The following is a 14,193-nucleotide window of genomic DNA, read 5'->3' as shown; positions in this document are numbered from 1 at the left end:
AGTGCCATCGATAGTATCCTGACAACAGGTCTGTGTCAGGTGGTGTGAGATTTACCGAGATGACCACTTAGTTATGTGATGTCTAATCTCTGGGGTGTACACCTGAAACTAATACACTGTATGTCAACTGTAATTAAAAGTAAAAAATGATTTAAAAAGCTGAAGAAAATTAAAGAAAGAGGTTGCCAGGCAGCAAAACACCCGTGGCTTCATTAACTCTCTTCTACACTAAAATGCTGCACTATCCCAGATGGTAATCTTGTAGCTTAAGGGCTAAAATCTTTTGAAACACCTGAGTTTCACAGACGTAAGGTTAGGTCCTGATGGAGAACTGGAATATAACCAGTGGTGAATTCAAATTAGTAAAGACCAAAAATTTTATTGTGAACTAACTAATTTACAGTAAACGTATGAAAACAAGTGAAGTTTGAGACGTTATGTGCCAGGGAGCAAGTGAAGCGGGCTCTTGATTCTGCTGTGTTTCCCAGCAAACGCCGAGGCCTTGCCCGTGGGAGGCATGGCCCTGCATGGAGATCACTGGGACGGAAATTCTAGGGCAGGCGCGTCCCCGACTTGCAGGTTACAGTTAACCAGGCACACGGAATTGGTGTAAAGAAACCCTGTGACAGAGGTTGATTATATATACTCTATAGTGTGACAAAGTCTCATGAATAAAGATAGAAAGATTTTACTTAGAGCATCTTCCACAAATTATTTCAAGACACTCAAGCCTAATTTTTATTTTATATTTCAACTAGAGGCCCAGTGCACGGAATAGTGCACTGGGAGGGGGGTTGTCCTTCAGCCTGGCCTGCGCCCTCTTGCAGTCCAGGAGCCCTTGGGGGATTTCCTATTGATGGCTTAGGTAAGGGGAGTGGGGCCTAAGCCATCAGTCGGACATCCTTAGCATTGCTGTGGACGTGGGAGAGGCTCCTGCCACCACCACTGCGCTCACCAGATGTGAGCCCAGCTCAGGGCTTCTGGCTGAATGGCACTCCTCCTGTGAGAGCACACTGACCACCAGGGGCAGCTCCTGCATTGAGTATCTGCCCCCTGGTGGTCAATGCGCATCATAGCAACCTGTCGTTCTGCTGTTTGGTTGATTTGCATACTAGCCTTTTATTATATACTAGAGGCCCGGTGCACGAAATTGGTGCACGGAGGGGGTTTGTCCCTCAGCCCAGCCTGTACCCTCTCCAATCGGGGACATCACTCTTACAATCCAGGACTGCTGGCTCCCAACTGCTTGCCTGCCTGCCTTCCTGATTGCCCCTAACCGCTTCTGCCTGCCAGCCTGATCACCCCCTAACCACTCTGCTGCCAGCCTGTTTGCCTCCAACTTCCCTCCTCTGCCGGCCTGGTCACCACTAACTGCCCTCTCCTGCAGGGTTGATCACCTCCAACTGCCCTCCCTTGCAGGCCGGGTGCCTCCCAACTGCCCTCCCTTGCAGGCCTGGTGCCTCCCAACTGCCCTCTCCTGCTGGCCATCTTGTGGTGGCCATCTTGTGTCCACATGGGGGCAGGATCTTTGACCACATGGGGGCAGCTATATTGTGTGTTGGAGTGATGGTCAATCTGCATATTACTCTTTTATTAGATAGGATAGAGGCCTGGTACACGGGTGGGGGCCAGCTGGTTTGCCCTGAAGGGCGTCCCGGATCAGGTGGGGGTTCTCTTGGGGTGTGGGGTGGCCTGAGCGAGGGGCCTGTGGTGGTTTGCAGGCCGGCCACGCCCCCTGGCAACCCAAGCAGAGGCCCTGGTATCTGGAATTTATTTTCCTTCTACAATTGAAACTTTGTAGCCTGGAGCGGAGCCAAGCCTGGGGCTCCCTCCGAGGCCGGCAGCCATTTGTGTTGGGGTTATAATTGAAACTTTGTTGCCTTAAGCGGGTGGGCCCGGCCAGGGTGTGCGGAAAGCTTTGCTTCCCCTGTTGCCGGTGGCAACCCTGGCCTGCTCTCTCAAGCTCCATTCTGCCGCCATTTGTTTGAATTTGTTTACCTTCTATAATTGAAACTTTGTAGCTTGAGTGGAGGCTTAGGCCTGGCTAGGGCAGGCGGAAAGCTTGGCTTCCTCTGTTACCTAGGAAACTTGCTCTCTGTGGCTGTAGCCATCTTGGTTTGGGTTAATTTGCATACTCACTCTGATTGGATGGTGGGCATGGCTTGTGGGCGTGTCGGAGGTATGGTCAATTTGCATATTTGTCTATTATTAGATAGGACTAGGGGCCCAGTGCATGAAATTCGTGCACGGGGGGGTGGGTCTCCTCAGCCCAGCCTGCCCCCTCTCACATACTGGGAGCCCCTTGGGATGTCCTACTGTCCTACAGTCTGGCCTCCCTTTGTGGTAGGCAACCGGGCTGATCAGGGGAAGCCACCAGCCCCATCACCCTGCTGCTGGAGCCACTGCCAGTCACCGAAGCCACCAAGGTGTTTTCATCAACACTGACTCTAGTCCCTTCACCATGAAAAAATGACAACTTTCTTTAGGCATTTTCAAGATGTATCTATTTTCATAGGATATGACATTTCTTTTTTTTTTTTTTTTATCCTCACCTGAGTATATGTTTTCATTGACTTTTAGAGAATGTGGAAGAGAAAGGAAAGACAGAGAGAAACATCAAAGTGAGAGGAACACTTTGATTGGTTGCCTCCTGCATGAGCCCTGACCCGGGCCCCAGCCAGGGAGGAGACTGCAACTTAGGTACATGCCCTTGATCAGAATCTAACCTGGACTCTGCGGTTGGCAAACCTAGGCATTATCCACTGAGCCAAACTGTGTAGGGCAGGTTATGACATTTCTTAGCCCTCCAGCAGTGGACCTTCGTTTTTTTCCCCAGGAGTGTGGTGGAAAAGCCCTAGATCACCTTTTTGGATTCTTATACCCAAGTTACTAAGAATATTACCAGTGGCATACAGGGAGCTTAGCCAATGAGCGGTCAGAAAAGGTGTTTCCTCTGTAGTTCACACCTATCTCCTCCGACCAGCTCCACCCCTGCCAAGGCCTAAAGCCTCCAGCCCTTGGCAGGGGACCCCCAGCTGGCTGGATCTCCAGGCTACGCCCCTGGCCAAGGCTGAAAGCCTCTGGCCAAGGCTCTGGCCCTGGGCATGGACACCCAGCTGGCTCCAATCACCCGCAGGGGACCCCAGCTGGCTCCGATCGCCAGGCTCTGCGCCAGCGGCCAAGGCCACAAGCCTCTGTTTGAGGCTCTGGCTCTGGGCAGGGACCCCCAGCTGGCTCCGATCACCCGGCTCCACCCCCAGCCAAGGCTGCAAGCCTCTGTTTGAGGCTCAGGCCCTGGACAGGGACCCCCACCTGACTCAATCGTCTGGCTCCACCCACAGCCAAGGCTGTAAGCCTCTGGCCAAGGCTTGGGCTCTGGGCAGGGACCCCCAGCTCGCTCCCATTGCCTGCTGGTGACCCCAGCTGGCTCCCATCGCCTGCAGGGGACCCCAGCTGTCTCCGATCGCCCAGCTCTCACCATGGCCAAGGCCAGCAAGGGCAGTGGAAACCCAAGCCTCCCTCCTGCTCTCTGCTGCGGCAGCCATCTTGGTTGGGTTTATTTGCATAATCCCTCCTGATTGGCTGGTGGGGGTGGCTGGCGGGCGTGGCTTGTGGGTGTAGCAGAGGTGCGGTCAATTTGCATATTACTCTTTTATTAGGTAGGATGATTCACAAAATAGCTTAAAAATGCCTTCTAGCTTTCATGCTTTCCACTTGGGGACAGACGCTCCTGTTGGCGTCATGACTGCTCAACTCCAGCGCTGGTGGCATGGGGCTTTCTGTCCACAGTCTTTGTGCTTGAGAATTACTGTCCAGTCAGTGAACAGCACTGCTAACTACAGTGTTTAGCTCTTCCTCACACATGTAACTTTAGTAAATGGACAAGAAAATGTAAGTATCTGAGTGTCACAGGAAGAAAGAACCTGGGGTATTTTGTGTGTGTTTTTTTGTACCTAATGCCTCCTATTAAAGTGCACAGGGTATATAATCTGAGCGCCTTAAGCCCCAGCTCAGCGCCTCCCAGCGAGGGGCCCAGGCTGCTCACCTGGCCCTCCCGCTACCCACCTGAGGCCGGAGCTGGAACTCCTCCCTGCAGATCGGGCAGGGCTGCGAGGAGTCCCCCTGCGAGACGGACCTCCGCTTCACCTGCTCCCACTCATCTGAGGAGAGTGGCAATGGGGGAGGCTCAAACAGGCCCAGCTTCTGCGCTAAAGTGAAAACAATGCAGTGTGAGTTAACAGTTTATGATGTGGGGCTCACTCACACCTTAATGACACTGAGCAGTGTCCTCGTCTGGAACACAGCCAGCGCGGTTCGCGGTTTAGAGCGAAATAGGAAGGTGCTCGGGGCATCGCTATGGCAGCGGGTCCCCTCCACGTGGTGCCCCTCTATCCGTCACATGTGCATGGGGACACAGTGCCCCAGACACACCTATTTTCTACTCCCAGCATCATTTTTAAATGTTTTCTATTTCTCACTTTCAGTTTAAAATAATTTCAGACTTGCAGAAGGTAAAAAAGAGTTCTCATGTGTCTTTCAGCAGCTTCCCCATAGTTAACGTTTCATAGCCCGCACGCAAGGGTCAGACCAGGAAAGAGTGTTGACCCAATTGCCCGTCTGCTCCTGCCTCACTCGGCCCTCTGTTCTACCCCGGCTCCCCTCAGCGGCCGCGTCTCCTCTGCAACAACAGAGTGATGTTCACACGAGGCTCCCGCCGCCTGGGCAGGGCTGCGTCTCCAGCTGCTCTTCTTACACCTGGGAAGAGTGCTGTCCAGGGACCGTGTCGCGTGTCCTTCTACTAGGGTTTGTGTGATGTTTCCTCAGGTTAAATTCGCATGTGCGCTTTGGTGAGGCTACCACAGCCGGGATGCCGCACCCTCCCAGCGCCACCAGAGGCACCAGTGGGGGTGTCTATCGGGGTAAAGTGCAGTTTGCCCCATGTTACCCCTGTAAAGCTATGGTTGTGCCCTTGCACTGAACGTGTGCGTGTGGGACTGTGTGTGTCACAGCATGATTTTCCCCACCGATGGTGTCATCACTGTGCTGCTTGCCAAACGGTGCCGTTTCAGTTCTAGCCCCGCTCCTGGGCTTCTGGGTGTCACTCTACAGCAGAAAGAGTGTTGGCTTCCCATTGGCCACACCATTCCTTATTTCCGTCGGCATGGATGAGCTATGTGTCATTTCACGGTTTTGCTTATTCTACTGTCATTATTAATGCTATTTACTTTATTTAGTTGTCCCCATCATTGCTTTCAAACACTAGCACATACACATCTTTCTATAAGGTCACACATTTCTGTACCAGAGAAAATTTTACTATTAACCTCAGCCAAATTCTTTAGCTTGAATAAGCCAAACATGAATGATGAGGTCAGCTTACCTAAAGTTAATGGAGGCGGCTTTGGATCAAGAACATACTCCTTTTCTGGGTCTTCCTCTCTGGGGCCTTGTGTGGTCTTTGGAAGTCCTGGATCTGTTACAGCTTTCGTGTTTCTTTTCAGAGACTTGGATGTGTTCTCTCTCTTCGGTACCTTTGTCTTAGAATGATCAGCCACTGAAAGATCCCGCAGTTGAAGATCATGTAAAATGTGATCTTGTAGAGCAACTGCAGCGACTGCTAAGTTCTCTCGTTTAGGTGAATGACCCTGAAAAGTAGGAACAAGGCCACATAGACAGGACATTATGTAACATGTCATTTAGGAGAAAACCGAGGCTTTCACACTCCACCTGGAAAGCCTCCTAGACCGAGTGTCCCAGGAAAGGATGCTTGACCCCGTGTCAGCTGAATGGGAGCAGAGCCGTCTCCTCATTATGGTAATGACGTAGTAATAGCTGTTCATTTAGTCTCTACGGATTAATTACCATGCAGATAAATTCATTATGACCTATAAAGCAGCAGTCACCAACCGGTGGTCCGCAGACCACTGCTATGGCGACTGCTGCTATGAAGGGTGTGCGTGCCTAAACAAATTCTGTTCCACTCTAAGTTAGACTGCAGGCCAGGCCTGCTCTGTTTTACCAGAGCATCTTGCATTTAGTAGATGCTTTTTTGGTGAAAACTCCCATGGAATAAAATCGCCATGTAGCTAAGAGGTGCTGTGAATACAGTGGGCAGTTCCTCAGTGAAGTGACGCTTGCCAGCTGTTTTCATACTCACATAACGGAAGTAAAACATATCCATGACTACAACCAAGTGTATGTTTCAGAAAAGAATTGTGTACCTTATTTTTTAACATGCTAAATCAGGAAGCTTTGCCGCTTGCTTGCTCTATCAAATTCTGTCATCATGGTATTGCATTCCTTTCATTCTTCTACTTAGAAACATAGTCCACAGCAAGTCAGGGTGAGACTGCACAGGAGAGTGAGACAACAGATGGTTACACATGAGTGCAAAAACCTCAGGCCGAAGACCTCACTGGCATCTGGAGGACGATGGGAGCGAACATGCTGCACCACATACACGAAGGGAGTCACCCAGGGGCTCAGCACGTGTTTCTCGCCCCGGGGAGGAAGGAGACACTGAATGCAGGGGACAGAGGAACGCTGGCTTGCTTCAGTGTGCCCACAACACACACACACACCCATGTGGGGGCACACTGGGGGTCCAGTCTTGCTCCACCTGTTTGCTGGGCAGTTTACGTTGCATATGAGTCAGCTTCCTCACCTTAAAACAGGTATAATAACACACACACACCTTGCAGGGTTAGTGTTGTGAGTGCAGGAGGCAGTTTTTGTAAAGTGTCTTCCGTGGGCCTTTCACACTGAAGATGCTCTGTAAATGGTCATTATTGCCCCACGTCCCTCCAGGCTGCTGTGAGACTTCGGGCTTGGCTCTTAGAAACGTAACCCTTGCCCCATATTAACAGCTGAAATTAATAGGAATATTCTTTCTTCGTAAACTCCAGTATTACCGAGAGGTAGCTTGGTAACAAAAAATACCATTGTGGTGCCAAAGTAATTAGTTACCAATTTGTTTAAGTGACCCTCAGCTAATTAATAAACATGCCAATTAAAAACACGCATATAAGAGATATACCATTTAAAGTACAATTGGACATACTGTCCTATTTTTCGTAACTTGTGAATTCCTGGTTTGCACATTTTTGGTGAGATCACAGCTGGGACGGCCAGAAGCAGACAGACAAATGTAAAATTAAATAGTTAAATTCTCTGCAAAAACATGGCCAGGCCTTTGGACTCGGTTCCCTCTTAAGTACCGGGTAGCATTAAGTTTCAGAAATCACCCATTTCAGTCTGTTTGTTGATGTTTTCAGGCCCCACCAAGGCATGTCACCAGGGCTGCCCTGGAAGGAGGGGCGCCCGGCCAGGTGGGCGTTGGGGGGGCGTGGCCCAGGCGTCAGCCCCGCCGCCTCACCTGCTGCCTGCTCTTCTCTAGCTCTGGGTGGTACCCGCGCCCGCCGGTAACCGACCCCAGTCCTCACCACCGTCTGCTTCCCCACCTTTGTGACCGCTCACCGTTGCCTAGCAACTGCCGTCTCCGCAGTCATCCCGCCTCCCCCCAGTGCGCATGCTCAAGGGCCAGTCTCGCCAGTGACAAATTCTGGACCTGGCCTGGGGCGCTCCCCCTCTGCACACGACTACTCTGCGCATGCTCGGCCCCGCGGCACAGAGCCGCACCGCGCATGCCCCACTGGCCGAGGCTGTGTGGTGGGGCCCTGACTGGGGGAGTGCTTCTAGGGGCCCTGCGGGTTTTCTCTTGAGCCTTGTGCTGGGAGGTCACTGGCTTCTTGGATCTGCAGTTTTCAGGACATTTGATGAAACTTAAGACATTTATTTTTATTTATTTATTTATTTTTATTAAATTTTTTTTAGATTTTTTAAAAAAATATATTTCTTTATTGATTTCAGAGAGGAAGGGAGAGGGAGAGAGAGATAGAAACATCCATGATGAGAGAGAATCACTGATCGGTTGCCTCCTGCATGCCCCCTACAGGGGATCGAGCCCGCAACCTGGGCATGTGCCCTTGGCCAGAATCGAACCTGGGACCTTTTAGTTCACAGGCCGATGCTCTATCCACTGAGCCAAGCTGGCCAGGGCTATTTTTATTTTTTAAATAGGTTTTTACTGACTTTAGAGAGAGGGAGAGGGAGAGAGAGAACATTGATGAGAGAAACATCAATGGGCTGCCTTCTGCACCCAGGTCGAGCCTGCTACCCAGGCATGTGCCATGACCAGGAATGGAACCGGCGACCTCTTGGTGCGCGGGTGGATGCCCAACTGAGTGAGGTACACCAGCCAGGACAGCCATTTATTGGCTCCACTACCTTTTCTGCCTGGATTCCGGTTACATTTATATCAGACTTCTCTGCATGTATATGTGCACACGTGGCAACATGATTTTTCAGGTTTCATCTTCTGCAGTAAGATACTCTGTGGTGCCGGGCAGCGTCAGTAAGCCGCAGCCCCGTCAGCCCGGCCGCCATGAGGCACACACCCGCACTCTACAGTGTCGTGTTAAAATCCATGTTCCACTTAAGGCATTTTCAACTTACGATGGGTTCCTTAGGTTGTAACCCCATCACAAGTCAAAGAGCCCTGGGGATTCTGGGATGAAACATATGACCAGCCTAAGCTAGTCAGGAGACACAGTGCCCTGGCTGCAGCGACTTAACTGGGATGGAAAGCTGACCGAGGCAGGCTGACTAGGTGGACTCAGTGTGTTAGTGGGAGCTACGGGGAAATTCCTTTAAGTCTTCCTCCTGAAGACGAGCAAGAAGAGACGAGATCACAGTGGTGCGGGCTCTCTCATCCAGTGAGGGCCTCAGCTGCTGAGGACCCTCCAGGCCGCGGGGCGCCTGGGCAGGGAGTGGGGAGGCTGGGACCGAGGCCAGCCGGAAGCTAACCCTCCTCTCAGCCTTCTCACTTACCTGAGTGACTGAAGTCCCTTCACACTTCAGCCAGTTTTGGTCTGTTTTTCTGTTCCTTGTAACAGGGCGTGTTTGGTTGATAAACAGGTGTGCTATCACCACCTTAGGGCTGTGGTGTGAGGAAAACCTCCCATGTGTGTGAGCTCTTTATATCCATGTATTCCTTTCCTCTATCCACATATTTAAAATTTCACGACAGTTTTACTACCTGCATGCTCTATCCCAAAGAAATGGGCACTTCTTGCTTTTTTTTTTTTGTTAATCCTCACTGGAGGACATTTTTTTCTATTGTTTTTGTTTTTTTAAGAGAGAGTGGAAGGGAGGGAGAAAGGGAAATAAGAGAGAGAAACTCTGATATGAGAGAGACACATCTATTGGCTGCCCCCTGCTGCCTCCCACACTCACCCTGACCGGGAATCGAACCTGCAACCCAAGCACATGTGCTTGACCGGGAATGGAGCCCAAGACCCTCTGGTGCATGGGCTGGCGCTCTCACCCCCTGAGCACACTGGCCTGGGCAGAAATGGGTGTTTCTTGTTAGCTACGCAGAATGTTTTCTGCAGGCTTTTGTTGACAATTTAACCTCGCAGCTATAACTTTGTAATTCTTGACAGAAGCCTGGCTGACAAGATGGACATGGAAGACAGGGTCGTGAGGCATACCCGCTTCAGTCCTCCTTAAGATGCGGTCCCATCCTTGGCCTAAGACACATCGCCAGGAGCGGCGTTCTTACGTGGGGTCATTAGCACGTCGCACTCCCGTGGCTCTCAGTGGGTGGTGTTTTATGTTAGGGTTAGCGTTTTTGCTTGTTTGTTTAAAGAGGGGCCTAGGAAGTTACCCGGATGCAGAGCATGTGCGACTTCCAAGCACCCCCATTGTGCACACCTCGTCCCGCCCAGCCCCGTGTGCAAGCCCTCGCACGGTGCGTTTATTTTAGAGTTCCGGTCACAACGGGACGCTCTGATACTCGTCTGAAGAGGAAGTTAGAGAGCCAGTGGGCCGCAAGGCGTGTCGGCTGCTCTGCTGAGTCGCTTGGAGAAGGACACGGATGTGCTTAGAGTGAACAGGCTGCGCCTACCCCCCCCGCTGAAGAAATCAGCTGTCCTGTGGGCTGTATTTAAGGGCTATGTGTGTACACACGTGACAAGCAAGGTCATTGTGCCGCACATCTCATTGACGGGCAGCAAAGATGGGAGGGCTACGTGTGTGAGTAAGTGTTGTGTGAAGGGGAATCTTACTCAGTGTCTTGTCTGTGCAGAGCAATGCAGGAAGGTGGCCAGGTACTGCCGTGGCGTGGAGTCTGTCTTCTGGCTGAGGAGTGGTCCCGCACTTACACTAGAGACACGTTGGTTTTGTTTTTCTGTGAAGTGATAGAGATTTGTCATAAAATTTCTCACACTATGCAGTTACACAAAGAAGAAAGTAAACATGTTTGCACCTAAATCTCACAACCCAGAGTAATTCTTAAGAGCAGATTCCCAGGCCTGTGCATAGCTGGGTGGGTAACTATACATGCTATTTTAAAATAAAAAGTAACGAGTTTTATTTTTAGATAAAAACCTTTTACTACAAATTTTTGTTTCTAAATGATATTTCTAAAATGTGGGGGAGATTCTGAAAACATTGAGGTATTGATATCCCAGTTGCATTATCCCATTTCTCTGCTCACCCATTTATAAAATGAGCTCTATGCAAACACCCTCCCACGCCTCGCTGTCACTGTGCCATCGGCCTCTTTGTGAGTCTCACAGACAGAGGACACCATAAACTGTTAAGAATACAAGGCAAATAGGTTGCAAAGCTGAATGACAAGTCTTGTGAAAGACTCAGGATTTAATGTAGCTGATGAAAGTGCCGGTGGACTCCAGGTAAAGCCATCGCTGACTGGAGATCTGGGAGAATTAGGCCAGGTGATGATTTGACAAGGGCGCTGGCCGGGAAGGAGCTTCAAAAGACCAGGTTTGCCAGTGGAGGGATTAAGAGGAGCCCTTGGGAACACACTGAAGAATTTAAAATCATTTGCAAAGAAAAGCCTGCTTTAAAAGTCCAAGTTGAAGTGAGAGAAGGTCACACTGGTTTTCAGTCTGGTCCTATTTATTCACGCAGCCATGGTCGGGCCCGTGGCCCCTCCTTCGGTTTCTGGCCGTGGATCTGTTGTCGCTTGTAATCATGTCCCCTTCTCTACTCCTGCCTGTTCTGGAGACAAGGGTCCTGCAAGCGAGAGCACCCAGGCCCTTCATGCAGAGCTCGCTGGAGCCGGAGGGGGGGGGTGCGGGGGACGGCAAGGGCGGGGCGGGAGGGCAGCGCAGGGGGAACGGGGCGTGGGGTGCCTGATGCAGGCTGTGGGCGTGGGGGGCAGGGGGCGCTAAATAGAAGAGGGACACTTCTCTGACTGGGCTGGGTGTGTCTGGCTTTCTCGGCCGGTCCTGAGTGCAGGCATATAGAGGCTGTGGTCAGCACCGGGTCCGCCGTGGCCTCGGTTCTGTTGTCATGTCCATCTGGCCACGGTCCGTCTGTGTACCCTCCCCCTACTGTTCTTGCTGTGTCAGTGTCTGTAGTGACAATAATGCTGTAATACAGGCCCCTCTCCCCCACTGTTCGCGCTGTGTCAGTGTCTGTAGTGACAATAACGCTGTAATACAGGCCCCTCTCCCCCGAAACTCAGGGGGTTCAAGCCATAGGCTTCGCTTTACTCACGAGGACGCCTCAGGCGGGCACTAGGGGCTGGGCTGAGTGGGAGCTGACATCACTTCCCATCCGCACAGGCCACTGCAGAGGAAGGAACCAAGAAGAGAGGCCATGTGCTGGCTCCGGAGGCCGCCGGCTGCCCAGGCCGCCGGCCACGCGGCTGTCCCGCAGAAGCGTGCCCTCCTCCAGCTGCGGCCTGTGCCAGGCGGGGCCCTTGGGGAGCGCCTGCCGGCATGCCTGGTAGATGCCTCGTCCAAGCAAGTCATGTGTGGAGCCTAAACTCAGGACGCGGGCCTGCAGGGCTGCCCGGTGGGCACATGGGTGCAGGGAGCAGGGCGATGGCCAGCTCTGCCCTGGCCGCGGGCCGCCACCCTCACCCCTGCGCGGCCGCAGTTTGCTCTGTGCAGGCAAGTGAGACGCTGGGTGCAGGAAAGCAAGGAGCGGGCCTGGCTGTCAGTCGTTCTCAAGTATGACAGCATCAGTGACTTTCCAATGAGGTCTTCGCCCCCGAGCTCAGAGCTTGTTAATTCGCAGGTCAGGTGTTTGCAGTGAGACCACGAACCTGCTTTTCTGTAGTTCACATACGTGTTTTGTTCAAAGCGGAAGTAATTGGAGGTAAAAGTTTCTGTGAAAACACGGATGTCGTATGTGATGTTGGGGCACGATTTCCACCATTACGTGCATCCTCTCGCTGGTGGTGAAGGCTCCATTCATTTCTTCTGCATTTGCTTTCTTTCTTAGTCATGAGCCTTTCGGTAGCAACTGTCTCACATATTATACTTTTCATTCATATGAAGTCCTATTATGATAACTGTCACTGTCTCTTTATTACCTTCAAAATGAGTCATAAAGCCAGGGAGCATGGGGCACCCTGAAGGGCGGCAGGTGTGTGCGTCTGGGCAGATGGCATCACATCTGTGTACACAGCAATGCATGGGGCTGGGCTGAAAGGGTCCAGCTGCCTGGGCCCCAACAGCGTCCATTGTGATTGCCTCGAAGTGCTTTATACTCTTAGCGACTCCCGCAGACAGGAGCAGACACTCCCCAGAGCAAAGGCCACGTAAGAACTTTTACAAGTCTCACCTCTTTAGCAGAAAGAGCGTTAGTGGCACGCAAGTGCAAAAAGAAACTGCGAATAAAGGAGTGATACGGGCGGTCCTCTTTTCTGAAATTGCTCTATTTTGTTATAATCCTGTCAGTGGTTTGGTGTGGGAGTATTTTCATGTATATTTAAAACAAAATTTTCCTTTCTTTTTTACTTTTCATTTTTTTCAATTGCAGTTTACATTCAATACTATTTTGTATTAGTTTCAGGTGTACAGCATAGTTTACATGTGTATTTTAACTGGTATCCATTTCTGTGTTATTCTCAGCATAACAATATGCTCAGTGTGGCTCAGTGGTTGAGTGTCAACCTATGAACCAGGAGGTCATGGTTCAATTCCAGTCAGGGCACATGCCTGGGTTGTGAGCTCGATCCCCAGTAGGGGGCGTGCAGGACGCAGCCAATCAATGATTCTCCCTCATCACTGATGTTTCTCTCTCTTTCCCTTTCCCTTCCTCTCTGAAATCAATATATATATTTTATAAAAAAGCAAAACCAATTTAGGAGAACAGGTCGCTCTGTCTTTACTTCCATATTTGACCCATTTTCCCCCCTGATATTTATTAAATGCCTGTTTATGAAAGTACCACGCCAGGACCTACGGAGACCACCAAGGGAAATCAGTAAAGCCTGCTCTCAGGGTCACAGACTAGAAGGAGAAGAAGAATGACATGAAGACCTTGTGCTGGTCGGTGACGATGGGGGACATGTGGCCAGTGCAGGGAGACACGGCCAGCACTGCCCTGTGGTGAGACTGACCGCTGGCAGGCGCAGAGTGCCGGAAGGAGGGGTGTGGAGCTGGGCAGAGCTCTCTGAGGCTGGAAGGCGATGGAGCCAGCTGCGGGGAGCGGAGCCCAGGTGCTCTCCGTGGCCAGGCAGGTTCCTGGGAAGGAGGCGAAGGGGCTTTGAGGGTCGGGGCCGTGGAGGAGTGAGGACGTTCCTACATTGATTCAGATGATCACGGCTCATTAAGAATAGCTTCATGTGACATGAAAGAGCTTTAGATTCCTAGTTGAAAGTTCCCTTATCCTTTTTTTCCTGGAGGGATTTCTGGAATAACCTTTAGAAAAGATGTTGACAGCTTACAACGTAAATGTCCCTGGCAAGTTCAGTGGGGGCGCTGGGCTTCGGCTCCAGTGCTGAGGGCGCCGTTGCTGCCCCTGCCAGCGTTTGGCCGGCGGGGTTGAGAGGCTGGTCACCTGCCTGCGCACGTGCCGACGGGAAGGGCCAGCGCTGTCCCTCGGCACCGTGCTGTTTCTGCATCCGGTTGGTGATGCCAGTTGCTGTCCTAACCACACAGATGGTGTTTGCTAATTATTCAGGGTCATTGTAGGGGCCAGAAGGGTTAGTGAAAGTTTGAAATGTTGACTGGTTAGTTAAATTTTAGATTTACCAATTTGTAGTCTCTAGCAGGACATCTGAATCCAAAAATACATTTTTCAGATAAATCCAGAACATACTTCTCTGTACAAAATGAAAAAGAACTTGCTTGCTTTCTCAGTTACCGTACC

The 14,193-nt window shown here is 51.2% G+C and overlaps 1 protein-coding gene across 5 annotated transcripts in view; it reads right to left on the bottom strand.

The window, feature by feature from the left end:
• RNF32 (ring finger protein 32) overlaps positions 1 to 7,463 on the bottom strand; it is a 28,709-nt gene extending 21,246 nt beyond the window's left edge. For 4 of the 5 annotated variants that reach the window (XM_008156452.3, XM_054726252.1, XM_028132537.2 and 1 more), the window contains exons 1-4: positions 7,376 to 7,463; positions 6,222 to 6,349; positions 5,381 to 5,645; positions 4,066 to 4,208 (exon numbers count right to left, since the gene is read on the bottom strand). In XM_008156452.3, the coding sequence (XP_008154674.2) occupies positions 4,066 to 4,208; positions 5,381 to 5,645; positions 6,222 to 6,236 (423 nt within the window). In that variant the 5' untranslated portion in view covers positions 6,237 to 6,349; positions 7,376 to 7,463. Of the gene's footprint in view, positions 1 to 4,065; positions 4,209 to 5,380; positions 5,646 to 6,221; positions 6,350 to 6,694; positions 6,838 to 7,375 lie in introns of those variants that run through there. The other variant, XM_028132535.2, reaches the window with a different exon arrangement.
• Between the last annotated feature and the right edge of the window lie 6,730 nt (positions 7,464 to 14,193).

Source organism: Eptesicus fuscus, chromosome 14 (genome assembly GCF_027574615.1).
Source record: "Eptesicus fuscus isolate TK198812 chromosome 14, DD_ASM_mEF_20220401, whole genome shotgun sequence".
NCBI classification, from domain to species: domain Eukaryota; kingdom Metazoa; phylum Chordata; class Mammalia; order Chiroptera; family Vespertilionidae; genus Eptesicus; species Eptesicus fuscus.
This window is presented reverse-complemented; position numbering and strand designations above follow the sequence as displayed.